Here is a 25,483-nt window from a genome sequence, read left to right as displayed (position 1 = left end):
CTATATTTCTTTATTACATAAAAATTAAATTTATTTAAAAATTTTAAAATAATTTATAAATAGAGAAATTAAAAATTAAATATATTGATTCTTTTAAACCATTACAGTTTTGATTACAATTTTAATATATTAAAATTATACAACTTTTTGTAATTCTTTCACGACTTAAAAATTTGGAAAAAAATGTACTGAAAAAGAAAATTAATTAAATAATTTTTACAAACAGTAGTAAAATATTAGAAATTGAATTCGACCTATTTATAGATAACGCAAATTAATAAGCAAAAAATGCCGCTTCGGTCAAAGCAGATTTTAAGAATACTTTTAAATGATTTTATAATTTTTAGTTTATATAAACTTCTTGTAAAAAAAAGCTATTTTTCTTCGTTTTTTGCAAGCTGATAGACATCTACTGCTTTTTGAATCTGCTGATTGTTTGATGCATTTCTGCAACGTGAAAAATATCGGATTTGACAGAGACACAGCATTGATATTGCCATTGATTGTTGTTCCCAGAATCATCAGCTTGTTGCATACCATTGCATAACATCTTGTCGTCACCATACAAATACAATGATGAACTGCTTCGCAAGGAAGATCAACGCAGCTTAGAAGGAATCGTATAGTACTTATAATAAAACTGGTCATATTATAACAAACGTCTAGTAGCAGTACCTAATTAAGCAAAATTTACAGTTTTTGTTTGATTTGCATTACTAATTTGCCGTCAAATTGCTCGCAAGTGTAGATTCTGTCCAATTTCTATAATATTACTAATCTGATGACATAACATGTCAAGAAGCTTACTTGATGCAAATTGTAAGCAAATCACTATAAATCTGCCATCAAAATCTGATTATCAAGTTCATGCGTAGCGTATTTATGAAAACAATTTTTATTTCTACATCATTACATCACATAATAAACAAGCAAACCTACCGATTCATCCTGTAATTATTTGTTACTAATTTCGAGCGGCAAGTAAAACTGATACATAACCCGCCGACGTTTTTAATAACTGAAATGTTTGATCTTTTAACAGTAAAGTACTGCAGACTTTGAAGATATACGTATATATTAAGAAGTTATAATATATATAATAATCTTAAAAAATACATTTTGTATCATGACTTAAGTAAAATAAAGAAAAAATAATTTCATATTTTATATGCTTCACATAACTCACGCTGCAGAATGTAGACATTGTCATTGGAAACATTTTTCCCGCTGTGATATTGAGTGGTTTCTTTGCACAGAGCATAATTAATGTCAAATCTCTTGCTGCTTTTGGCTCTAGAGTGTACCATACACATTCATACGTAGCACTATGTATTTTTCCACACTAAAAATTATATTTTATATTCATTAATATGTTAAAAAATTATTAAATTAATCTAATGGAGAAGAAATAGGAAGAAGTAGGAAACAATATAAATACTTCAGTTATATTATTTTATTACATGAAGTAATGGTTTATTGAGATTTGAATGCATTGACAAGTGCACACACGCACGCGCGCGTGTCATTCCTTTCGATGCAAATTTCTTACGAATACCTGAATATTACATCGTACCACGTACCCATAAGTTAATAGTAAGTAAGTACTAAAATACATTTAAAGTTAGGCAAAGTAGCATTTTCTTTTATTCTGTAAAATTTACTAAACTTTTTGGTTTTTGTTTTATAAATTTGCTTTATTAAAAAAAAATTTAATATGCATCTTTAAAACAAAAAACTCTAAACTTTGATAAATATAATTTATTATAAGAAGTTATATGTTTATTATTTTTATATATGTATAAATATTTTAAATTAGGTTAGACAATTGGGTGGTTTATTTAAATTAGCTATTCAACAATCACATCACTAAATAATAATTTGAATTAGCACGCATGAAGAACGTATATATTCAGTTGATTACAAAGAAGATAAAGTTGAAACATTACCAAACAAGTTGTTCCAAGATTAAACTGTTTAGTTAAACGCAGTTCAAAAGAATTCTGAACTTAAATTACATTACAGAAAACAGAAATAATTTCAAAATAGTTCGTAACATTACTTTAAATACGCGTGTGCACATACAACACAATATAAACATCAATAAAATTTATTAAATGTCTAAGTTGAAAAGACCAAACTCTCTCTAAACGAGAAAAATTGTAAAGTTAAAATTATTATAAACGTATATATTTGATGCAATTAAACAAAGAATCTACCAATTTTATTCATATACTTCACAAAAAATTTTTTTTTATTTTTATTAAGTCAACAAAAATTATATAACAATTTTTAAATAATTGTGATATGTACAGTCAAAATTATAAACATATTTTAAATTATTGAATTAGATAATTTGCGCCTTGTCGTTACTATTATTATAGAAATTATTACACTTACTTGAATCACGAGAAGTTCGCCTACTGCACAGTAAAGACAAGTGTGAATTAAAAGAGATATACACGCAGAAATATGTGAAGCCAATTGTGTGATAGACATGTGAGCATTTTGATTAACAGCCTAAAATAATGTAAATTAAGTACATTGTGTTCCAAAATGTATTATAGTATAAAAATCTAATAATTATAAAGCGGAAGAAAAACATCTTAATAAGATATTAACTTACAGTTTAATCAAAAAAGTTATGCAAAAAGATTATTATTTTTACTTACATTAATAACTAGAAATCCATAAAAACTGAATAGTATGCTAAAAAAGCATATCATGCCTAGCAGCAATAAATAGAATGTGTCATCAATGGTTTCTACAGATCTGCAACTTTTAGATATGATATAAAATAAGAAATAACACTAATACAATAAAATGTTTTCTTGAAATTATAGAAAATATTAAAAATACTGCATTCGGGATACATTTTTTAAAAAATTTAGAAGTTAAAAGAAAACAAATATATACCGTGTACTTTTAGTAATTAAATCTTTGGTAGTACATTTTTAATAAATTTCTTTAAAAAAAAAATTAAATCCAACCAATTCATATTTGAATATAACTTTCTTTCTTGAGAACCTGATTAAACGAATGTGGTCTTTAACGTTGCACTTTAAAACTGCTCTGAAATCCGGATCCTTCCCCAGATGAAATAATCGCAGATATAGATTCTCCATCTGACCACATACATGTAAAATCAGTAATCCAAGGAAGTTGTCGACCGCGATGTAAGTGAGACCGCATACAAATAACCCAATTGCTTGTGCCAGATATATTAGTTCGTATTTCGGACTACTAGATACATCGTACCAGTAGTACGCAGGAAGCGGTAAAGATCTTTCAAAACTAGTGAGATTTCTCACATGACCAAAGTATTGTTTAAAAAATACAGAGCTGATTCTGCTGAGTCCTGCGAGAATTGTAATCAATATTCCGCTTTTGGCGAATAAGCGGGTGATCCTGGCATTCTTAAGCATGTTATTTCGCTCTTCATCCATTTTCACTCGCATCCAATCTTTCACAATCATATCAATTAACAGCGATAAAGCTGGAATAGTAATGTGTGCTTATAATTATTTATACATGTGTGTATGTGTATATATATACACATATACACACACATACACAAAAAGACATTATTTTTGTATTATCTTAATATTTTTTTGTATTTTAATCAGTAATTGATTTTAATTATATATTTGTTGCAATTAACATTTAATATTTCCAAAAATAAAAATATTTTGTTTAATATAATAACAAATAACATAAAAATCTACAAGAATTGCATTGAAGAATTTGTTAATTAATAAAATACCTCCTTTGTTGTACCACATAATGAAGATTTTAAGTGCCGTTACTAAAAAAGACAGGGAGAATTGCAAATTATCTAATAATTGGATCATGTTGCCCCATACTTTCATTAGTTGAGCTAAAGCTGGTATAGTCAATACGCATATTATTATCGTAGCATTAAATAACATCCGAAACTTTGAAAGGAATTCTTTATATTGATCTTGGTTGTGTTGCGGCCATAAGCCCACAATTTTCAGCATACCGCGATGCAGACCGATCGCCCATTCTAAATCTAAGTAATCATTTGGTAAAAAATTTTTATATGTAATCATATTTAAATACATAACGTCACATAACGTTATATATAAAAATATATAAATATATATAATTTATTATATAATGATTCATAATTTTATTTAACATTGTCTCTAATTATTATACGTAATAATAGATAAATTTCTCATTATGTATATAAGTATATAAATATATAGATAAATAAATATATACTTATCCATATATATACATATTACACACACACACACACACACACACACCACACACACACACACACACACACACACACACACACACACACACACACACACACATATACATATATATATATATATATATATATATATAAAAATATACATACATACATACATACATACATACATACATATATATATATATATATATATATATATATATATATGTATGTATGTATGTATGTATGTATGTATGTATATTTATTTATATATAATTATATATAAAATAATTTTTAGTGCAATTAAGGTTTATTAGAATTCTCTATTCCACATAGCACATACCTCTTAGGGATATCCATGGGACGTTCAAAAGACCTTCATATGACTTAAAAACGTCTTATGGATAATATGTGCTATGGGGGACTCAATTATTATTTAATACTATAACACAATTTTATACATAACTTATTATTATTTATATTATATTATTATCACTTGTATTGATTGTTTAAAAATTGATTAATATCACTTGTACTTGATTTTTAAAAATATTGTTATCATGCACAAAATAGTAAAAGTAACATGTTAAATTTTTTATCTTATGTTACTTATTTCTCATTTACTTTAAATTTTTGTCATTGTATGTTACTTATATTAGATAAAAATAAAAAATATTGATGAGGTTTAAGTTAACTTGTTGCAAAAAAATTTAATTTTTTGAATTGAGGTACTAAATATATACATAAGAGTTAACATAATTCTGTCACGTTTAAATAAATCTCATAGCCATGGAATTTGAAATATATCGATTAATTCGAGAATCTATTGAAAAAGTAAATGTGAGAAAGATATATTGGATTGCAAAGTACAATAAGATTTTCTATAAATTTTGACAATATAGAAATTATTTATTTTGTAAATGTTGAATTACAGACGTAATAATTTGATCATAAAGTGAAACTTTTCACTTGTAATATGTTCATTAAAGGAAGTGTTGTTTTCAGCGTCGAAATTCGAAATGTCTTATTGCACCTCGCATTCCAATATGTTTTTTTGTTATAAATATATATTTAATAAGTAAGAAAATGATTTATTATTATGTTACCGAAAAATATTATTTTATATTAAACGTATTTTTTATTAAAACTATTAACGGATAATAAAAAAAAAGACCATTATATTCGCTTGAACGATCCATTTTGGTCAAAGCGTTACTGGTCTCGCTTCAGCAGCGATGATCCCCACTTCCTAAACGTTGCTATGACGCATATTTTCAACGAAATTCTTGACACATGATACGATATACCGTCGTAAATATTGCAACCACCAGAAAGAACACCTGCTATTATCGTCTCGTCGAAGTTTTCATTCGGCGGAAGGGTGCGATGTATAAATTATAATACAATAGGGGATTCGCGAAACGAGTATTAAAAGTTCACCGATCTGTTCAACTGTGTTTTTTTTATGGTTTTATATTCTTTTACCTTTTATTACAGAGAACATTGCAGATATATAGCCACAATTGCGTATAAGATAAAAACTCTCTCATGCTCATAATAAGAAAACGAATCAAGCCGTTGAAAATTTTACATAGAAGGTGCACATTTGTAGATATTTTTTGTGCGGCAAAAAAATTTTATCATAGAGAGAAAAGAGTTGCCAGTTTTGCTGAACATTTAGACGGTGAATTGTTAATGAATCTATAGCTGCAAGCTATTGTCTCCATCAGTCAGTCGAGGCATAGCCACAGAACAGGAAGGATGGGACTCTTCCTGTTAATTTAAAGTGACAATTTGTGTATGGGATTTCAAATGAGTGCTAAAGACATATGTGCGCGTGTTATTTATGACTTAAATAAGAAAATATTAAGAATGCATTCTATTTTATGCATGATGCATTATTTATCCTTGTTTAATATTGGAACAATAAGAATAAATGATGCAGTATCTATATCATGAGTGAAACGGAATGCATTTTAAGGAACGCTTAACATTTAAAAAGCTAGAACAGTGTATCTATAGGTATTGATTTTTGTTCTATAAACATAAATGTGAATGTGTCGTACAACGATGTTGCTGTTCATCTCTCTAGCAAATTCTACGTTGTTGTTGAATAAGGATACAATAAAAATACAAACATTTTTTATCACTAATAATAACTCTGGTTACTAATAAAAAACGAATGACATTTTTTTAATTTTTTTGTTACAGAAGTGCGAGATATGACAACTATTTCTTTTTTGTATCACTATTTAATGTGTTACTACAATGTAAAATTTGGTGCGGAATTGATGTTACTTCTGATCAGTGCTCTCAAAATCGTCAACGTAGCGTATTGTTGTGTATCTACCATTGTCGTTTAAAATATTAATCTTGAACTTCTATTCAAGAAAAAATATTTAAGATCAGCATGCTTACAAGGTACTGTAATACTTTAGGTAGTTAATGCTTGATTCATGAATAATTATTAATTACCTCATTACTAGTAATTATTAATTCTCGTAAACAAGTTTAATCTCGTTAAATTTAATTGTATTTTAATAGTACATCTTATATTCATTGATTGATTGTAAAAAAATTATTAAATTATTTGAATAAACGATGAGACATTGGATTATTTCAATCATATTTTTTATTAGACAGAAATGAAATTTATTGAAAATTAAATGTATTAATTCTTAATTACAGGTCGTCTATGTTTCTTAAACAATTTCAATTTTAATTACAATCTTGATATATTAAAATTATACAACTTTTCTTAATTCATTTACGACATAAAAATTTGAAAAATAATATATCAAAAAAGAAAAATAATGATTAAATAAATTTCACAAAAAGTAGTAAGTTGAATTCGGTCGATTAATGTATAACGCAAATTGATAAGCGAGAAAGGCTGTTTTGATCAAAGCGGACATTGAGAATACTATAAGTGATTTTTCAATATCGCAAATTAAATAAACCTTCTTCACTTATAAATTTTTATAGATGTTTTTTTTCAAATTTAAAAAAAAAATAAATTTAATAACTTTTGTAAATAGAATAATTGATTGCGGTAACTGATAATGTAATTAAATTTTCATTAAAATAAGAAACAAAGCAATTTGCTTATAACATACCAATTAAAAATAATAATTTTTTTATTACATATTAATTATAATAGTAAAAAAAATGATCAAATTCAACTAACTTATTTTAACTTAATTAACTTTTTCCCAGAATCATCAGCTTGTTGCGTATCATTGTACAGCTGCACGTTGTCGTTTACCATACAAATACAATGATAAACTGCTTTGCAAGGAAGAAGATCAATGCAGCTTACAAGAAATTATATAGTATTTAATGTGGATTATATAGCAAAATCTGCAGAGGCAAATTTCGAGCAGAGAATGTGCTACTAATTTTTAATGACAAAAGGTAATAATTTCACATGTAATCTCTAATATCAGAAGATATCGTAAAATGACATAAAAAATATAATAAAGCTGATTATATTATTCCAATCGACTGGCAATTCTAATCGAACAAGACTTGCGGTTTTTGTTCGATTTTTACTACTAGCCTATCATCAAATTACCCGCGCACGCAGATTCTGTTCGATTTTTACCACTACTCTGATGACATAATATGTTAGTAAGCTTTGTTGACAAATTGTAGGTAAAATAATTGAAAAGATGGCTATGTATGGAATTATGGCCAAATGTAATTATAAAATTAATGCACAGCGTAGTCATGTAAATAATTTATTTTTAATTTTATATTATCTTATATGTTAAACATGCAACGTACCGATTTATCCCATAATTTTTTGTCATTACTTTCGTACGGCAAGTAGAGACATAACCCGCCGACGTTTTTAATAACTGAAATGTTTGATTTTTTAACAGTAAAGTACTGAAGACTTTAAAGATATACGTATATATTAAGAAGTTATAATATATATAATAATCTCAAAAAATACATTTTGTATCATGACTTAAGTAAAATAAGGAAAAAATAATCTCATATTTTATATGCTTCATATAACTCACGCTGCAGAATGTAGACATTGTCATTGGGAATATTTTTCCCGCTGTGATATTGAGTGGTTTCCTTGCACAGAGCATAATTAATGCCAAATTTCTTGCTGCTTTCGGCTCTAAAGTATACCATATACATTCATATGTAGCATTATGTATTTTTTTACACTAAAAAAAAAGTACATTTTATATTCATTAATTGTTGAAAAATTAAATTAATGGAGAAGAAATAGGAAAAAATAGAAAATGATATAATTATTTAAGTTATATTATTTTATTATATAAAAGTGATAATTTGATTTATTGAGAATTGAATGTATTGACAAGTGCACATATATCCATGCGCGCATGCACTCTTTTTGTATTAAGCAATTGATACACATTGATAGGTGTACATACATACAGGCTATATTGTACTAAGACTAGATGAAAAAAGAAGAAAAAAATTTTTTTTTGTTTTTTGCTCAAAGTTGACCGGCTTGAGTTATATTTGTGTCTATACTTTAATTGCAGAAAAGAATTAAAAAAGTCTAAATGTAAATACAATTAGGAAAATAACGTGCTGAAAAAAATCGTGTTTAATCGGTAAAAGAATAACTATAGCATTCTCTTAATGCTTATTTTCTCCAACGTGGTTCAAAATTTAAACCCTTTCAAAAATATTTTACCGTTTTTAACCTGCAAGAACAGTTACTTGAGTAGTGAAAACATACATTTGGATCAATAAATATGACTCTTTTTTCAGGTCGCAAACAGGAAATTTCATGGAAAAATGGGTGGGTAAAGCGGGTTGCATACGAGTACATCCGAGTAGTAGTAATATACTTGTGTTTTTTAAGTGATAAAAACGTGCTATGTGTGCTAAAAGGTATAGCGTAATAAGAAGAGTGATTTGGGATCCCGCACGTAACCAATCGTTATGTAAGGTAAAATATCCATCCGGATAAAGAAATTTTGTGCCATGTTTCATTTTAAAAAACTCCCACAATTTCGAGATATCACGAGAAATGTGATTCTTCATTAATACTTTCTTTCTTTACTACATCTAAATTAATCTTTACATAAAAATTCATGATTATAAAAGGTATCTATATGCATAACCTCTGACTTTTGTCGATCCTAGCTGAAAATTCTGTTTTAAAAAAAATCTAGAATTTTTTAAATTGCATTTTCTCTTGATCTAAAAAAATTGGTCATTTCTAAAAAACATTCAGTTGATAAGTTATATAATATATTATATTCCATATTTTTTTTTTAGATTTTTCAATTTAATGGAACGTGTAAAAAAAATAAAAACCAATTTTTTAAACTATTTTCGGTTTTAAGTGCCGGTTGACATATATTCTATCCATGAATTGAATCCATGAGAACTCTAGGTGTGAAAAGCTCCATATCCTTCATAAGAAAGTCTCTGTTTATGAACAACCTATTCAAAAATAATTATAATGTATACTTGTATATACTCGTTATGTTTCTTCAGAGTAGCTTGCGTTTGCTTTAACGGTGTAAGAAATGGCTATAAAACCGACAGAACAAATTAAAAACGGATTAGAAACAAGGTGTAAAAGCGGTGAATTAATTTTGTAAGCGGAATTTAAACTACGATTGAAGTAGCATTTTCTTTTATTCTGTAAAATTTATTAAAATTTTTGGTTCTTTCTTTTGTATAGACGTGCTCTATTAAAAAATAATTGTAATTTGAAATATAAACGTTTAAAACAAAAAACTCTAAACTCTGGTAAAAACAATTTATTGTAAGAAATTGTATGCATATTTTTTTCATATACATAAGTATAAGTATTTTAAATTACGTTAGACGGTGAAAGGAGGAGGGGGGGGGAGTTAAAATTAGTTATTCATCAATCAAATCACTTAATAATAATTTGAATTAGCACGCATGAGATATACGTTTAATCGATTTCAAAGAAATAAAATTAAAGCATTGCAAAACAAATTGTTTCAAGATTAAACTGTGTTTCGTGAAACGCAGTTCGAAAGAACTCTGAATTTAAATCACATTGGAAAAAATAGAAACAAGTTGAAAATAGTTTACTATTAAGCATTAAGTTTATATTTAAGCACGAATGCGCAAATATACAACACAGCATAAACATCAATAAAATTTATTAAATGTATAAATTAAAGTGACCAAACTAAACGAGCAAAAATTGTAACGTTAAAATTATTATAAATGAATATATTTAATGCAAGTAAACAAAGGACTATTTTACTAAATGTTTTTTTAAAATTTTTATTAAATTTGTAAAAATTATATAACAATTTTTAAATAATTGTAACACGTATAGTCAAAATTATAAAGGTATTCCAAAAATTATGGAATTAGATAATTTGCACTTTATCGTTTTTATTATTACAAAAATTATTATACTTGCTTGAATCACGAGAAGTTCACCTACTCCACAATAAAGACAAGTGTGCATTAAAAGAGATATACCCGAGGAAATATACCAAACCAATTGTGTGATGGACATGTGAGTATTTTGATCAGTAGCCTAAACTAACGTAAATTAAGTACATTATGTTTTAAAATGTATTATAGTATAGAAATCAGATAATTATGATAGCGAAGGAAAAACATCTGAATAAGATATTAACATATACTTTAGTAATATAAGTTATACAAACAAATAAATTATTACTTTTACTTACATTAACTATTAAAAATCCAACAAGACTGATTGTTATGCTAAAGAAGCCCATTACACCAAGCAGCAATAAATTGAAAGAGTCATCAATGGCTTCTACAGATCTGCAATTTAGATATGATATAAAATAGATATAGCAGATAACACTAATACAATAAAATGTTTTCTTGAAATTATAAAAAATATTAAAAATACTGCATTCGGGATACATTTTTTAAAAAATTTGGAAGTTAAAAGAAAACAAAAATATACCGTGTACTTTTAGTAATTAAATCTTTGGTAGTACATTTTTAATAAATTTCTTTAAAGAAAAAATTAAATCCAACCAATTCATATTTGAATATAACTTTCTTTCTTGAGAACCTGATTAAACGGATGTGGTCTTTAACGTTGTATTTTAAAACTGCTCTGAAATCTCGATCCTTCCCCGATGTAATAATCGCAGATGCAGATTCTCCATCTGACCACACACATGCAAGATCAGTAATCCAAAGAAGTTGTCGGTTGCGATGTAAGCAATACCGCATCCAAACATCGCGATTATTTGTGTCAGATATGTCAGCTCGTATTTCGGGCTACTATATACATCGTACCAGTAATATACAGGCATGGGTAAAGATCTTTCAAGATTAGTGAGATTTCTCACATGCCCGAAGTATTGTTTAAAAAGTGTAGCGCTGATTTTGGTGAACCCTGCGACAACTGAAATCAGTATTCCGCCTTTGACGAGTAAGCGAGTAATCCTGGCATTCTTAAGCATAATTTTTCGCTCTTCATTCATTTTTATTCGCATCCAGTCTTTCACAATCATGTTAATCAACATCGATAAATCTGGGAAAGTAATGCTTATAATTATATACATATATATATATAAAGACATTATTTTTGTACTATCTTGATATTTTTTCTTAATGTAATTAGTAATTGATTTTAATTATATATTTGTTGTAATTAGTATTTAATATTTTTGGAAATGATATTATTTTGTTTAATAAAATAACAAGTAACATACAAATTTACAAGATATAAACTAAAGAATTTATTTATTAATAAAATACCTCCTTTTTTGTACCACATAATGAAGATTTTAATTGTCGTTGTCAAAATAGGCAAGGTAAATTGTAAATTTTCCGTTATCTGTATCATGTCACCCCATACTTTTATCAGTTCTATTAAAGCAGGTATAGCCAATACGAAAATTATTATCGTAGCATTAAATAACATCCAAAACTTTGAAAAGAATTCTTTATGTTGATCTTGACTCTGTTGCGGCCATAAGCCCACAATTTTCAACATACTGCGTTGCAGGCCGATCGCCCATTCTAAATCTACGTAATCATCCAGTAAAAAATTTTTATGTGTAATCATATTTAAGTATATAACATTATATTTAAAAAATATATAATTATACTTAATCCATTATACAACTACACATAATTTTATTTAATACTGTGTCTAATTATTATTATATACATATAATAATACAAAAATTTTTCATTATACACACACACACACACACACACACAATAACGTATTATTGTTTAGTATTATTTTATATTAAATCTATTTTTTGTTTAAATTATTAATTGATGATGAAAAGAAACACCATTATATTCGTTTGAACGATCCATTGATCAAAGTGGTTACTGATCTCGCTTTATCAGCAATATTATTCCCACTTCCTAAACGTTGCTATGACGAATATTTCCAATGAAACACGATATGTTGCGCCATCGTAAATATTGCAACAACCAGAAAGAACACATGCTATCATCGTCTCGTCGAACTTTTCGACGGAAGGGTGATGTATAAATTATAATACAATAGGGGATCCGCGAAACGAGCATTTAAAGTTCTCCGATCTGTGTAACTGTACTTTTAATATAGCTTTATATTCTTTTTTCCTTTGCTACCAAAGAGGTCGCAAATAAATGATCACAATTGCTTATAAGATAAAAACTGTTCCTTGCTTATAATGAGACAAACGAATTACGCCGTTAAAAATTTCACATAGAAAGTGCACATTTGTGGATTTTTTTTGTTTTACTAAAAAAATTTTATCGCAGAGAGAAAAGTGTTGCCAGTTTTGCTGAACGTTTAGATTGTGCATTATTAATGAATCTATAGCTGCGGGCTATCGTCTCCATCGGTCAGTCGAGGTACAACCACAGAACAGGAAAGATGAGACTCTTCCCGTTAATTCAAAGTGACAATTTGTGTATGGGATTTTAAATGAGTGTTAAAGACATACGTGCGCGCGTGTTATTTATGACTGAAATAAAAAGACTCTAAGAATGCATTGTATTTATACATAATGCATTATTCTTGTTTAGCATTTGAACAACAAGGATAAATGCTACATTGTCCATATCATGCATGGAACAGAATGGACTTTAGATTAAAATGCTTAAAATAGAAAAACTGGTGTCTAGATAACAACGTGTCTCTATTGTTATTAGCATTTAATAGGCTAGAAAAGTGCAATCATAAATTGCCAATAAAATTTTATACTGTATGAAACGTAAATGTAAATTGTCAGACGATGATGTTGCTTTTAGCCTCTCTAGTAAACCGTTTTTTGTTTGTGTTGAGTAAGGGTGTATTTTTATTATAGTTAGTAACTCATTACAAGTGACAAACACTTTTCTTAATTTTTTGTTACAGATGGGCGAGCTGCGGCATTTACTGTTTTCTTATAATTATTTAATGTTGCAAGTCAGGATGTGATACGGAATTAATGCTACTTCTGGTTGCTCCCAAATCGTTAACTCGTTTACTTTTGTATATCTGCCATTGTCGGTTACAATATTATTCATAAACTCCTGTTTAAGCAAGAATATTTAAGATCTACATGTATTTAAGGTACTGTAATACTTAAGATAGTTATTGTTCTTTAATTATAAGCTTAATAATTACATTAATAAATGCTAGATTAATAACAAAGTATAGGGTGTTTAATAAGTACTGATAATTATCACTTCTCATGGACAAACTTTTTAATTAATTTTTTATTAATATTTACAATTTACCTTTATAATTGTCTAATTAATATATTTTAGACCGTTAACAAAATTAATTAATTCACTTTTGATTTTTGATTTTATTAAGTTATTTTAGAAACAGAAGGATTAAATAGAAAAGTTTCGTATGACAAGAAGATAACTTTGCTTAAATATTAGATTTATATATGTATATATTATTATATTACTTACATACTTATCCATATGGTTGATAATTGATATAAGAAAATCTGTACATGTAATAAAAATGCAATTTTTAAGACACATGATGTATAAGGGATTCAAAAGATTATTGTTATAGCAATTTTTAATCTTACAGTGTAGAAGAAAAAATGAATACAATCTCTTTTGTGATTATTACGCAGAAAAATAGAGCTTTTTAATTATACGTACAGTACACTGATACAGTACACTGATACTGTTCTGTACTTCTTTCTTTTACAAAGAAAAATATAATGGTATATTATTATAAATTATTAAAAAATTATTATTTTATCTCAAACCTACTTTTTGTTAATATTAACTGAAAACAAAAAAGAATATCATTATATTTGCTTGAACGATATATTGATCAAAGGGTTACTAGGGTAGAAGGGTCTTTTCTTTGTCAATAATATCTTCCCCACTCTCTCTGACCATTTTTCACGCACGTTTCCGAGTTTTCAAACATGAGGGTAGTTGTACTCTCATAAATATTGCAATAACCAGAAAGAACACGCGATTATCGTCTCATCAAAGTGATCATTTGACGGAAAGGTATGATTATGGTATATCAGGTATATAAAAGAGAGCATGACAAAAGGGTATAAATTACAATGGCAAATGAACGAAAGCAAGCATTCGAAGTTCCCAGTCTATAGAACCGTCTTTCTATAGCCTTTGGTTTTTTATCGCTTTTATTGTCCCGAAGACCTAGCAGATAAAGAATTGCCACGTATATGACAAAAAACTTTCTCATACTCGAAGCATTCGATGAAACAACCCACGCTGATGAAAATTTCCCGTGGAAAGTGTATAGCTTGTAGACTCTTTCTGCGTTGCTAAAAATTTTGTCGATAAGAGAGAAAAGGGTTGCCGTTTGCTGGACATTTTGGCAATGCATTATTAATGAATCTATAGCGGCGAGCTGTCGTTTCCACCAGGCAGTCGAAGCGCAGCCACGTAACGAGAAGGATGGGAAGAAATAACAGTAATAGTGAATATTTGTCAGTGCTAATCCCAATTACATATAGTGCTAAGAAACATACATGCGCGTGTTTTTGACTTTAAAAAGAATGAAAGATCTCTGAGATTAAAACATTTACAACAAAAGGAAAGCTTTTCGGACTACTAGTGCAACACTTTTTTTCTTTATTCCATTCAGCATATACGTATGACGCAGTGTCGATAAAAATGCCACTTTTTATCTTCTTGTTCGAAGAGTACGTGCTTCATAATAGATTTTTAAATAATTATGAAATTCAAATATGTTATACTTAAAATATGTGATTAACAACAAAAAGAAAAATGAAGATTTATTCCATGATAAAATGTTTGTTTTGCGTATTGGCGAAACCAACGACTCGAGAGGAAAATATTTGAGACGTTTTAAGAACTGGTTCGGTCGGATGTTGAATATGGTTTCGGCATGTGGTTTTATCTAACTCTCAACTTGCTCGTTTATGAACCTCATCAAAAGAAGACAGTAAGATAAATTTGACGACGTCGTTCGTTTTCGCTTAGAACAGGAATTTCTGATGCGCGTATAACGTCCATAACGATATAGGATTTCTCTTAAATTCTGAAAGTGTTTACATATTTTAAATCTTAAATTGCATAAAAATATTATGATATATAAACGTTCGATTTAAAAAAGAAGTTAGTTCAACTCGTAAATGTTCTTCTGAAATAAAATGTGTGCTTTCTTCGTGTCACATTTGTTTGTTTCTAATACTTTTTAAAACAAAAATTGCTTCGTGATTCGTTTTTGAATTTACAGAATAATGTTCTCACGGTGGTGTAGCATGAAGACGGTATTCATGAAATTTGCATTTGTCACACGTGGCAATGCCGAAGCGCAGATACGTGAGTCGCGTAAATGATTTTTCAATGACATGTTTGTTATGCAATACTTATCACGTCTCCCGTTCTTTCACAGACTATTTTTACACGCCTATCTAAAATCGGGTCATTACCTCCGATCTACAATAGGTATAACAAATCTTTAACTTTTTTGCTCCAGATCTCTTATATTAAACCGTAAGTTTTATAATTGAAATCTGACCAGCTGGCTGAAAGTTCATTTTTCATATGGCAAAGTTTTTTGCCGAGGAAAGAGACGTCGCAATTTAGAGCTTGCAGCAAGAGACTAATAGCATAGTATAGATATGTCTGTACTATGCTAATAGTTTACTACATATATCGTAGATCATAGTCTATACAATCGATCAATGATTTATTTATTTTATATCAAAAGTATCGCAAAATAATAATTGATGAAATCTGCAGAATTTTTTATAATACAAATATAGATATGAATTTTATTGCAATACGACGATATTGTTGCTGGTTTATCAAGACTCTTTTATTTTCGTGTAGAATATAATGAGAGTACAGAAATGTCTTATCACAGTTAATAAATTTTTGCGGGATATAAAAAAAGACGCAATTTGTTTTATTTTTTTGTTGCAAATTTGCGAATTATGATAAACGCTATTCCTCAGACGATTATTTAATGCGCTGCTGCAACGATCAGAACGTAGGATTTCGTGTTGGCAGCAGCACGAACTTTGATGGAGCCACGGGATGATCCCAGGGTCGACACCTCGTCGCATATTACTGCGTAGCTGCCGTTCTGGTTTACCGCACTAATGTAATGAAGAATTCCTGCACAAGGAGGAATATTTAAGACTGTTTATCAAAAACTTTACTCAAGGCAGGTAATTCCCTTTAATTAACATAATGTTTAATTAATAAATTAATATTTAGTTGACTATACTGCTTTTATATTATTGGCAGCATCTTCTTTCAATTTTCTGGTGCATTCGTTTATTTTTTATCAATTGTAATCAAGTTGCAGATTTTTGTTAATGTTTTCTTACCATTAACAGTCAGCGTTAGAGTAGTTGTCTGAACAGTGTTTGTTGGATTGTTAAACTCGATAATTCGACGGAAGACTTTTTCATCGGCATATCTTGTCCCAATTTCAAGGTTTCCGATAAATTCGTTGGCAGCATGTGGCTCAGGAACGAGATTTTTCTACAGACATAGCATAAGACATAGATTTATCTTAGTGATTGCACTAAGAAATTTTGTCGGAAATATTCTTTTCGAAGTAACAAATAATTATTATTTTTTACATTATGGCAGAAAATGTGTGTGTGTGTGTGTGTGTGTGTGTGTGTGTGTATTCACACATTTATTTATGTATTATATAAATAGATATGTATATACATATTATATATATTAAATAATTTATTATATATACATATACAATACTCATAATATTATATTATAAGTATAATATATGTATAATATACATCAAATTTAATATAACATATAATATGTGATATATAATTTTGACGTACTGATGTTTATACGCGTCTAATATTTAAATTAATTACTTTTTAAATTGAAATCAGTAAAATCTTATTGTTTTCGGACAAAAACTTAATTATCAATTAGTGACATATGCATTTAAAGATGTATCCGTGTAGTCTCTGCAAAAAGTGACTGAAATTGAAAATGTTAATATTTACACTTTTTGTATGAAAAAAATAAATGGTATTATATATACATATTAAACTATTCAATAATGTTAATATTTATATTTTATAATTTTATTTTCTTTATTTACCATTATTTTTCATTTTTACAATACTCTTGTCAACGGAAAATCTTGGATGTAAATATGCCTTGAATTTAACTTGAAGAAAATGAGCGCAAATAGCATTTTTCACAATAATTAAATCAAAGATATTATAAAAAACGTAAAAGATAAATAAAATATTCAAAAAATATACAATACACATTAGGACAGGACTTTAAATTTCAGTAATCTTTATTTATTTACAGAAGACCTGAACTCAGCATTATAACGAAACATGGCATAAAAAAAGAAATTAAATTTTTTCATCGTATTTTCGATATTTTTCTTTTTGTCATGTATTGTAATGTCATACGTTCGTAAGTACTACATATAATCCAAAATTAAGGTATTTTGTAAAACACATCTTTTAAGTCGATATTCATAGTCGATTCTTATATTTAAGACGTTATTTAAGACGGCCTTAAAATAAGAATCAACTATGAATACTGGCCTAAAATATCCTTTCGAAGTCTTATGTCCTGATTTTGGATTTTATATTTTCTAGCTTTCTATAGGTAGAAACATGCTACACTGAAAGAAAAATCAACTAAACGTTTAGTTAAATATAGTGATCAAATAAACTTTGTATAGTTATTAGTATCAAAAATTTAGTTACACTTAACGAACCTTTTGATTATAAATTGTATAAAAACAATTGTTTGTTAAGATTACAGATTGTTTGGTCCAACTACATATTTTGTTATAACTATAAAATTTATTTGATATCACTATTTAACTAAACGTTTGGTCTATCTCACTAAATATTTTTCTCACAATCTTATTGAAATAACTTTTGATTCAGATAAAAAAAAGGCGCTAAATCTTTTTATCAATTTCAAATATTAGAACATTTGTATTTTTTCAGAATTTCTTCATTATTTTAAAAACAGATGTAACATCTCTTTAATTTGGGCATAAACTTATAACTATCATAATCAGCAATACATGCTATCTTAACTTTAAAGTTAAGTGGTGCCAAGTTGCTGGCAAGTTGTCATAAGTTGCCATAAAAATATTAATTTGCTAATAAATGTGAACTCAGTTGCTGTGTTAATTCTAATTGCGACATATGATTTCATTGCGAGCAATTTAAAAGCAACAATACAGACACGTTGCTATCAAGGATTATACATATACTTCTTTAAAGAGAAGATTAAAATTTAATTTTAGACGATTTATAATGCGTGTATCAGAAGTCACATAAGTTAACATTCTATTTATAATTGTATGTGCCATGAAATAGAAAAAAACATTTAAAAAATTATAAACATACTATTATATATATTAAGTACACTAATTGTAAAAGAAATGTTTGGAATAAATAACCAAATTTTGTTAATAACTTCCAAACTATTTGTTGAAATATGATCAATCAAAACATTAATTATAAACGCCAATATTAATTCAGTGAATTTATTATAAATAAACTGAGCAACTAAATAAAATTCTATTATTGAATCAACAAGTTTATCATTTTGCTTATTTAATAAAAAAATTTTGCTTATCTAATCAATAAAATATCACATTTTGTATTTTAGCAAAACTGTCTAATAAAAATCGACTTGTGAATAATTCTCTTTTTTTGTATAACTTTTTTTCAGTGTACATAACATAAAATTATAAAGAAATTTACTTTAAAATTTGATGTAAATGTTTAGAGACCCATTTGCACAGTGTAGCTTAATTTTGAACTTGATTTAACATATTTTTTTCTAATTTTTAGAACTAGAAAAATATAGAAAATAAGTTAAACCGAGTTTGAAGTTTTGAAGCTACATTAGCGCAAATGAGCTTAAATGCTTTAATGGCGCGTTAATGGTGCTATTTATACGCATACTCGTGGATTTTCATCTTTTCGAGAAAAATAAAATGAATTATTAGCTCACCAGGTCCGTTTTCGGCACAATATCTTTTTCATCGAGGTTAATCTGGATGTTCTTCGACAGCGACAGGTCAATGGCGATGACCGCCTGCAGAAGGCCCAGAATCGCGAAGGCGACAACAATCGGACGCGACATTTCGATACGGTTTGATCGGATCGAGAGGTGCGTCCGTCTCTTTTATAGGGCAGGTGATGAGTCAAGGTGAGCGTGCGTTATCTACATGGCTCTTTTATGATTTCTCCACCGATGGTGGCCCTATCGTGTTTCTTCCCCGTGGAATACAAATAAGAAAAACGCGACCGCGACGAAGGCACGTATGCCGTCCGTTTGATTCGCAGGGCCGTGCATGGCTGACGAATTCTCGCGGATGACCCTCGAAAAGAGTCCACCGCCCGATTGATATTCAAGACGAGGACTGAATGCCCCAGGTGCCAGTAATAAAAACACGCTGTTTTTTTTGGAGTTCTTATGGAAGTTATTCGCTGAGGCGAAAATAGCGCGGAACTTTCAGACTCTTGATCACTTCTCCGAACTCGTGAGCTTATCGTTTCTCGGAGAGACCTTTTCACTTTCGATCGTAAAAAGTGAATATAAAAAATATCGCAAACGTAAAAAATCCGCATCTGCATTGTTCAGAAAAAAGTAAAAATAATGCGTCTCTCCATCAATACGCAATCATATCTTTATATATCTGTGTATTTTTATCGTATCTAATAAATATACACATAATATATTATAGGTACAATAACATGTATAATATATTAACAAAAGAGGCATAAAAATATTTAATAAAATAATATTAATATATATAATATATATTAATAAAATTATGTATTTTATATACGATAATTTATATAATCTTATATTTTATATAAGATAAATACTGTTACACAACAATCATATGTTTTTTTATAAAGGATTATTTTCAAAAATATTCCAGATGCATTCCAATATTATTTGAGAGAGCGTTTTAAATACAATCGTAAACTATTCGATAATATCAATATATTTTTTTTATTTCTACCACATTCTTTGAACAATTTAAACATTTAATTCAATTGCTATCATAGTGAAGAAATTAACTGAGATAAACTTACAATAGATTAATTACATTTGAACATAAGTGTGTAGGTGACATAGCATTAGTAACTTAATTATTTCTGATTTTATCGAAGAGATAAAATATATCAAATTTTATCATGCTTCCTGTGAATAAGGTAAGAATGCAACTCAGTAACAAATTGTTTTTTTAGTTGTATCAAGTATGTATTAAAAAGAATATCTTTTAAATATAAAACATTAAATTTTATATTTTGTCTTTTATTTAATTATAGCTGAATTAAGTAACTAACGCCATGTATAGTTTTTTCCGAAACCTATAATTTGAGGACGATCCCTAAGAGTCACTATCTCAGAATATCAATCCCCTTATAAATAGTAACAATCATTCAAAACTGGAAACGTTAAACAAGTAATGCGTTACTGTAATTCTTTTTTAAGATCTTTTTAGTTCTTCAATAACATATTGAATTTTTTCATATTCTTGTGGTTTTTTCCGTAAGAGGTTTATTATCCATGATTACGAAAAATCAGATAATTTCTTATTTGGAGATATATTATACTATGATATGAGGTACAAAATACATTGTAACAAATACTTCTGATAAAATTGACAAATAGACTTTTGTGCTTAAGAAAATTTAATGTATCAATTCCATGATTACGAAAAATCAGACAGAAGCTATTTTGAAAACATACATTTATATTTATATGCACACACATACACACACACACACGCACGCACGCACGCACGCACGCGCACACACACACACACACACACACACACACACACACACGCACGCACGCACGCACGCACACATACACACACACACACGCACGCACGCACGCACGCACGCGCACACACACACACACACACACACACACACACACACAAGTATACATATACAGGGTAGACCATTTTAATCAATTCAATTTATTGTTTCCAAAATTATCGATGGATCGTAAAAGTTGCCACGCGCCAAACTTTCACTATTACTAATAAATACTTTTTTTAAGTAAAGATATGAATATGCAAAATATGCGCATAAATGTATTGATGTGTATTAATGCCATTGTTAATCAAAATAATTCAGACTATAATAAATATAAAAAAATTACGCAAACGTAGACGTAATTAGGGGAAAGTAGGGTTATTGTACGCACTGGGTAATTGTACGCTTCGTGGTTTGACACCTTCCCGATGAATAGAAATTATATCACGACGATATTTGTAGGCTGAAGGCATTTTTTAAATATATAACCATACGTTATATCATTTAAAAACGTAGTTAATTGAAAAAATAAGAAAAAGTAAAATCATGATTTTTCTTGCGATTTTGGCATTCAGAAAATAAGGCAATAAGTCCGTATTTTTACTTTAGTCATTTAATTTTGTTATACCTAACAAAAGTACGTTTTTTCCTGCGTTCTTTGAGCTATTGTTTATTAAATTTAATTAAATAGTCATCAAGTAATTGTTTTTTTATCAAATCAAGTTCGCCGTCGACAATTTTACGCATCCATCTTGAAAGGCGTGAGACCACGTGAGATCAACTATAGTGCCACTAGTACAGTGTAGTGCAGTGTAGTGTAGTTAAAAGAATGGGCTATAACCTCATTTTTCCTCCGCGTCCATTTATCCAACCGCACGTACAATTACCCAAGGCCCGAGAAATTTTTTCGTTTAACCACTTGCTTCTTTTTGCTGAATATAGCATTACCAAATAAAAAATTGTTCAATATGACAATACATAATGATAAAAAAATGTTTAAAGTTTCTATTTCTGTACTCGTATCGATTTCAACTTTAAAAATCACTTCACTGCGATAAATTTCCCTTAGGTGCGTGCAATTTACCTACTTTCCCCTAATCATTTGTGCACATTCTTGAGCCCTATTGTGGATGTAGCACGCGCGACGCGCAGTGATTTTATCGACAGCAAAATAGATGTTAGCACGGAGAACAACCCACATTTCACGAGACACTGTTTTTAACGGCGGGTCACAAAATGGATATGACTTTTAGTTCATATTTCGGACAGAATGGATGTGCGTCGCTAGTGTACGGGAGTTTCGAAGCATGGCGCCGATGACAAGCAGTCGATGAACAACGCTCGGTTAAAAATGGCGCTCGCCGAGGTTTGTGGCATAAACTCGTCCGTCGATTTTGGCTATTCGCGAGAAAATGATAAGATCGCCAGCGAAATCGAGACGTATACCAGAAATTTCACGAACAACCTCCAACTGGCGGTGCCGCCGTTCGTTAATGTAAGTGCACAGCGATAATTGTGATCCAAACTTGCAGCATCATGCAAATCATATTTTGCGGCATATAAATTACAATTAATTTGCCAAATTAACTTAGATCATTACCACATTGCAGCATTTATTAATAACATTATACCAATATCAATAACAATTAGACTCTTCGGATGCTTTTTACGATTAATTGAATATGGTCATGTATTTATAGGTTATTCTTATGTGAATTAGGACAAGTCATTCTCTAAGCTAAACATTTTCTAGTGTAAGCCAAACTTTGCAGAATTATATTTTACATATTTGAATATTCTCATGTTAAAGTCTTAAAATGATTTTATTTTGAAAAATATGAATATTGCTGTAATTATTTGAATGTATTTTTTTTATGTTACAGCCAGCTGAAACTCTTGGTCATATAGCTCAAGGCACTGACGAAACTGGAAAAAACCTGAAGATCAAGTTTGATCATGGAACCACAACTTTGGGTTTCCGATATCAGGGTGGTATCATTCTGGCAGTGGATTCACGTGCAACAGGAGGACAATTCATTGGTAAAGCACATTGCACATCTCAATTAATAAATTTAAATATGTTTATGATAAAAACCAATTAACTCTAACCTTGTTCTTTAGGTTCGTCCACTATGAAGAAGATAGTGGAGATCAATGACTATCTTCTTGGTACTCTGGCTGGTGGTGCTGCAGATTGTGTCTACTGGGATCGAGTTTTAGCGAGGCAGTGCCGCATGTATGAACTCAGAAACAGAGAGCGCATTTCCATTGCAGCAGCAAGCAAACTCTTATCAAACATGATTTATAATTTTAAAGGAATGGGACTGAGCATTGGTAAAATTAAAAATACTTGACTTTAGTATATTATACTTATTACTTTAGTATATTATATTTTTAGTATTTTTAGATTAGTGTATTGAACAATTTAGATATAATAAGCATGTACAAATTCATATATGTAAGTAAAACATAAGATAAAATAGAATATATATATATATATATATATATATATATATATATATATAAAATATATAATTAATTTCTATAAATATTATATGTATAAATTAGATATAATTTTGTGTAAAATAGAATATATATATATTTATACATAATATTTATAGAAATTTATTATATATTTTTTTGGCAACAAATTTTTTAGTTATTTGAAAAGGAAAGAGTATTCTTATTGGCATCATTGCTACATTTGATGTTTGTTAGCATTATTATTAAATTGAGTTTTGATTTAATACTGTAATATTACTATTCTTGTTTAATTTAGAATTGTGTTTCAAGGTTAAAAAATTTATAGTTTGGTAAATTTGGAAATATATATAAAATCACATAATATCAGCACAAGATTTAGCTATAGTTAAGACTCTTTAATTATATTTTTATATGTTGATCAATGTTTTCTTATTATTTATTAGTTTTAGTTTATATGCCAAGAAAAATTTGATTTACAACTTTAACTAAATGTAACATGTCCATTTATCTTTTATAATTGACCTGAAGTTGACATACATATGTCACTGTACATAAATTTTTTTAAATAACTAACAGCTTTTAAATATGTAACAGTTTTTTTATATTCACTTATTTTTTGTAATCTTTGTAATTTCATAGGTATGATGCTAGCTGGATGGGACAAACGTGGTCCTGGACTTTACTATGTCGATTCCGAAGGCACTCGTACTCCAGGAAAAGTTTTCAGCGTTGGTTCTGGATCTGTGTTCGCATTTGGTGTTTTAGATTCCGGTTATCGGTGGGATTTAACCGATGAACAGGCTTATGAACTTGGAAGACGATCGATTTATCATGCTACACACAGAGACGCCTATTCTGGCGGTATCATAAGAGGTGGGTTATAAAATAATAGGATGTATTGTAATTTTGTGCAATACTACATTGCTTTAATATGTATTTTACTTTGTAGTATACCACATGAAATCAACTGGCTGGGTGCACATCTCAGACCAAGACAGCAAGGACTTGCATTATGCATACCATGCTGATAAACTGGCAGAACCAAGCACCTCTTCCTAGATTTAAATTATTAATTATACATTGTATGTGCAGATTAATTGTTTACGCAATAAAACCTAATGATTTTTATCTGGGTAATTTATAATAAATGGTGTAAATTTAACACTCCTATTACTACTGTATAATCTCATCAAACAATGTGTAACATTTATTTGTTTATAATCATGATAGTCAACTTAAAATTTATAGATGTGGTTTGATTTTTCAACTTTTGATCGAAATTAAATGATTTTATCGAAAGTTCTGCAATTAACAGTAAAATTAAAAGAAACTTTTTTTTTGGGGGGAAAATTACATATTTGTATTTATATTTTTTATATCAAAATATGTATTCGATTATTAAATAAATATTATTTTGATTTAAAAGTTTAAAAATACGAATATTTAGTTTTTTGAAAATTTATTTTGTAATTAATAAATTTTTATACTGCAAATTAAACTTGTATAAAAA

At 28.5% G+C, this 25,483-nt stretch overlaps 5 protein-coding genes across 16 annotated transcripts in view; 2 read left to right on the top strand and 3 right to left on the bottom strand.

Annotated features, from left to right (window-relative positions):
• LOC120359273 overlaps positions 1-14,400 on the top strand; it is a 61,197-nt gene extending 46,797 nt beyond the window's left edge. For 5 of the 9 annotated variants that reach the window (XR_005576078.1, XR_005576077.1, XR_005576073.1 and 2 more), the window contains 3 exons: positions 6,437-6,646; positions 7,442-7,639; positions 13,572-14,400. Coding sequence is in view for 1 of the 9 variants with exons in the window: in XM_039456194.1 (XP_039312128.1) it covers positions 517-626 (110 nt within the window). In the remaining 8 variants the exon portion in view is untranslated. Of the gene's footprint in view, positions 1-516; positions 1,163-6,436; positions 6,647-7,441; positions 7,640-8,986; positions 9,990-13,571 lie in introns of those variants that run through there. The other 4 variants (XR_005576075.1, XR_005576074.1, XR_005576072.1 and 1 more) reach the window with 4 other exon arrangements.
• On the bottom strand, positions 878-5,501 carry LOC105206341 (odorant receptor 43a-like). Of its 3 annotated transcripts, XM_039456156.1 has the most exons (7): positions 5,400-5,501; positions 3,761-4,030; positions 3,025-3,493; positions 2,670-2,775; positions 2,398-2,517; positions 1,187-1,342; positions 878-1,018 (listed from the first exon to the last, which is right to left on the bottom strand). In XM_039456156.1, the coding sequence occupies exons 1-7, from the start codon at positions 5,422-5,424 to the stop codon at positions 965-967; spliced, it is 1,200 nt and encodes a 399-aa protein (XP_039312090.1). In that variant the 5' UTR covers positions 5,425-5,501; the 3' UTR covers positions 878-964. The 3 variants fall into 3 exon arrangements, with proteins under 3 accessions (XP_039312090.1, XP_039312088.1, XP_039312089.1); XM_039456154.1 differs by lacking the exon at positions 5,400-5,501 and having other exon boundaries at positions 3,761-4,167; XM_039456155.1 differs by lacking the exon at positions 5,400-5,501 and having other exon boundaries at positions 2,670-2,769; positions 3,761-4,167.
• LOC113004326 lies at positions 10,267-12,368 on the bottom strand. Of its 2 annotated transcripts, XR_005576070.1 has the most exons (4): positions 11,966-12,368; positions 11,271-11,738; positions 10,912-11,011; positions 10,267-10,754 (listed from the first exon to the last, which is right to left on the bottom strand). XR_005576070.1 is itself a non-coding variant. In XM_039456190.1 (2 exons), exons 1-2 carry the CDS (start codon positions 12,273-12,275, stop codon positions 11,305-11,307), a joined length of 744 nt encoding a protein of 247 aa, XP_039312124.1. In that variant the 5' UTR covers positions 12,276-12,368; the 3' UTR covers positions 10,268-11,304. The 2 variants fall into 2 exon arrangements, 1 of the variants encoding a protein (XP_039312124.1); XM_039456190.1 differs by having other exon boundaries at positions 10,268-11,738.
• Positions 14,401-16,468: 2,068 nt separating the features above from the next.
• LOC105198211 lies at positions 16,469-20,093 on the bottom strand. Its single transcript, XM_011164865.3, has 3 exons — positions 19,661-20,093; positions 17,008-17,164; positions 16,469-16,792 (listed from the first exon to the last, which is right to left on the bottom strand). The coding sequence occupies exons 1-3, from the start codon at positions 19,790-19,792 to the stop codon at positions 16,638-16,640; spliced, it is 444 nt and encodes a 147-aa protein (XP_011163167.1). The 5' UTR covers positions 19,793-20,093; the 3' UTR covers positions 16,469-16,637.
• Positions 20,094-22,795: 2,702 nt separating this feature from the next.
• On the top strand, positions 22,796-25,135 carry LOC105198210 (proteasome subunit beta type-5). The gene is made up of 5 exons (XM_011164864.3): positions 22,796-22,984; positions 23,373-23,529; positions 23,611-23,823; positions 24,613-24,846; positions 24,923-25,135. The coding sequence occupies exons 1-5, from the start codon at positions 22,820-22,822 to the stop codon at positions 25,030-25,032; spliced, it is 879 nt and encodes a 292-aa protein (XP_011163166.1). The 5' UTR covers positions 22,796-22,819; the 3' UTR covers positions 25,033-25,135.
• Positions 25,136-25,483: the final 348 nt, after the last annotated feature.

Source organism: Solenopsis invicta, chromosome 12, assembly GCF_016802725.1.
Source record: "Solenopsis invicta isolate M01_SB chromosome 12, UNIL_Sinv_3.0, whole genome shotgun sequence".
Taxonomy (NCBI): Eukaryota; Metazoa; Arthropoda; class Insecta; order Hymenoptera; family Formicidae; genus Solenopsis; species Solenopsis invicta.
Note: the sequence above shows the minus strand (reverse complement) of the source record. Positions and strands in the feature narration are given on the sequence as shown.

Bases quoted from the DNA above. Each gene is read 5' to 3' on its own strand.
- LOC105198210 (XM_011164864.3), top strand. From the start codon at position 22,820: ATGAACAACGCTCGGTTAAAAATGGCGCTCGCCGAGGTTTGTGGCATA. The intron at 23,530-23,610 runs GTAAAGCACATT...CTTGTTCTTTAG, and splicing joins AACAGGAGGACAATTCATTG to GTTCGTCCACTATGAAGAAG. The intron at 23,824-24,612 runs GTAAAATTAAAA...GTAATTTCATAG, and splicing joins AGGAATGGGACTGAGCATTG to GTATGATGCTAGCTGGATGG.
- LOC105206341 (XM_039456154.1), bottom strand. From the start codon at position 4,082: ATGTATTTAAATATGATTACATATAAAAATTTTTTACCAAATGATTAC. The intron at 2,776-3,024 runs GTTCTCAAGAAA...CATATCTAAAAG, and splicing joins GACCACATTCGTTTAATCAG to TTGCAGATCTGTAGAAACCA. The intron at 2,518-2,669 runs GTAAGTAAAAAT...ACATTATTTTAG, and splicing joins ATGGATTTCTAGTTATTAAT to GCTGTTAATCAAAATGCTCA.
- LOC113004326 (XM_039456190.1), bottom strand. From the start codon at position 12,275: ATGATTACACATAAAAATTTTTTACTGGATGATTACGTAGATTTAGAA. The intron at 11,739-11,965 runs GTATTTTATTAA...TTACTTTCCCAG, and splicing joins TATGTGGTACAAAAAAGGAG to ATTTATCGATGTTGATTAAC.
- LOC105198211 (XM_011164865.3), bottom strand. From the start codon at position 19,792: ATGTCGCGTCCGATTGTTGTCGCCTTCGCGATTCTGGGCCTTCTGCAG. The intron at 17,165-19,660 runs GTGAGCTAATAA...CTATGTCTGTAG, and splicing joins TTGTGCCGAAAACGGACCTG to AAAAATCTCGTTCCTGAGCC. The intron at 16,793-17,007 runs GTAAGAAAACAT...CTCCTTGTGCAG, and splicing joins TCTAACGCTGACTGTTAATG to GAATTCTTCATTACATTAGT.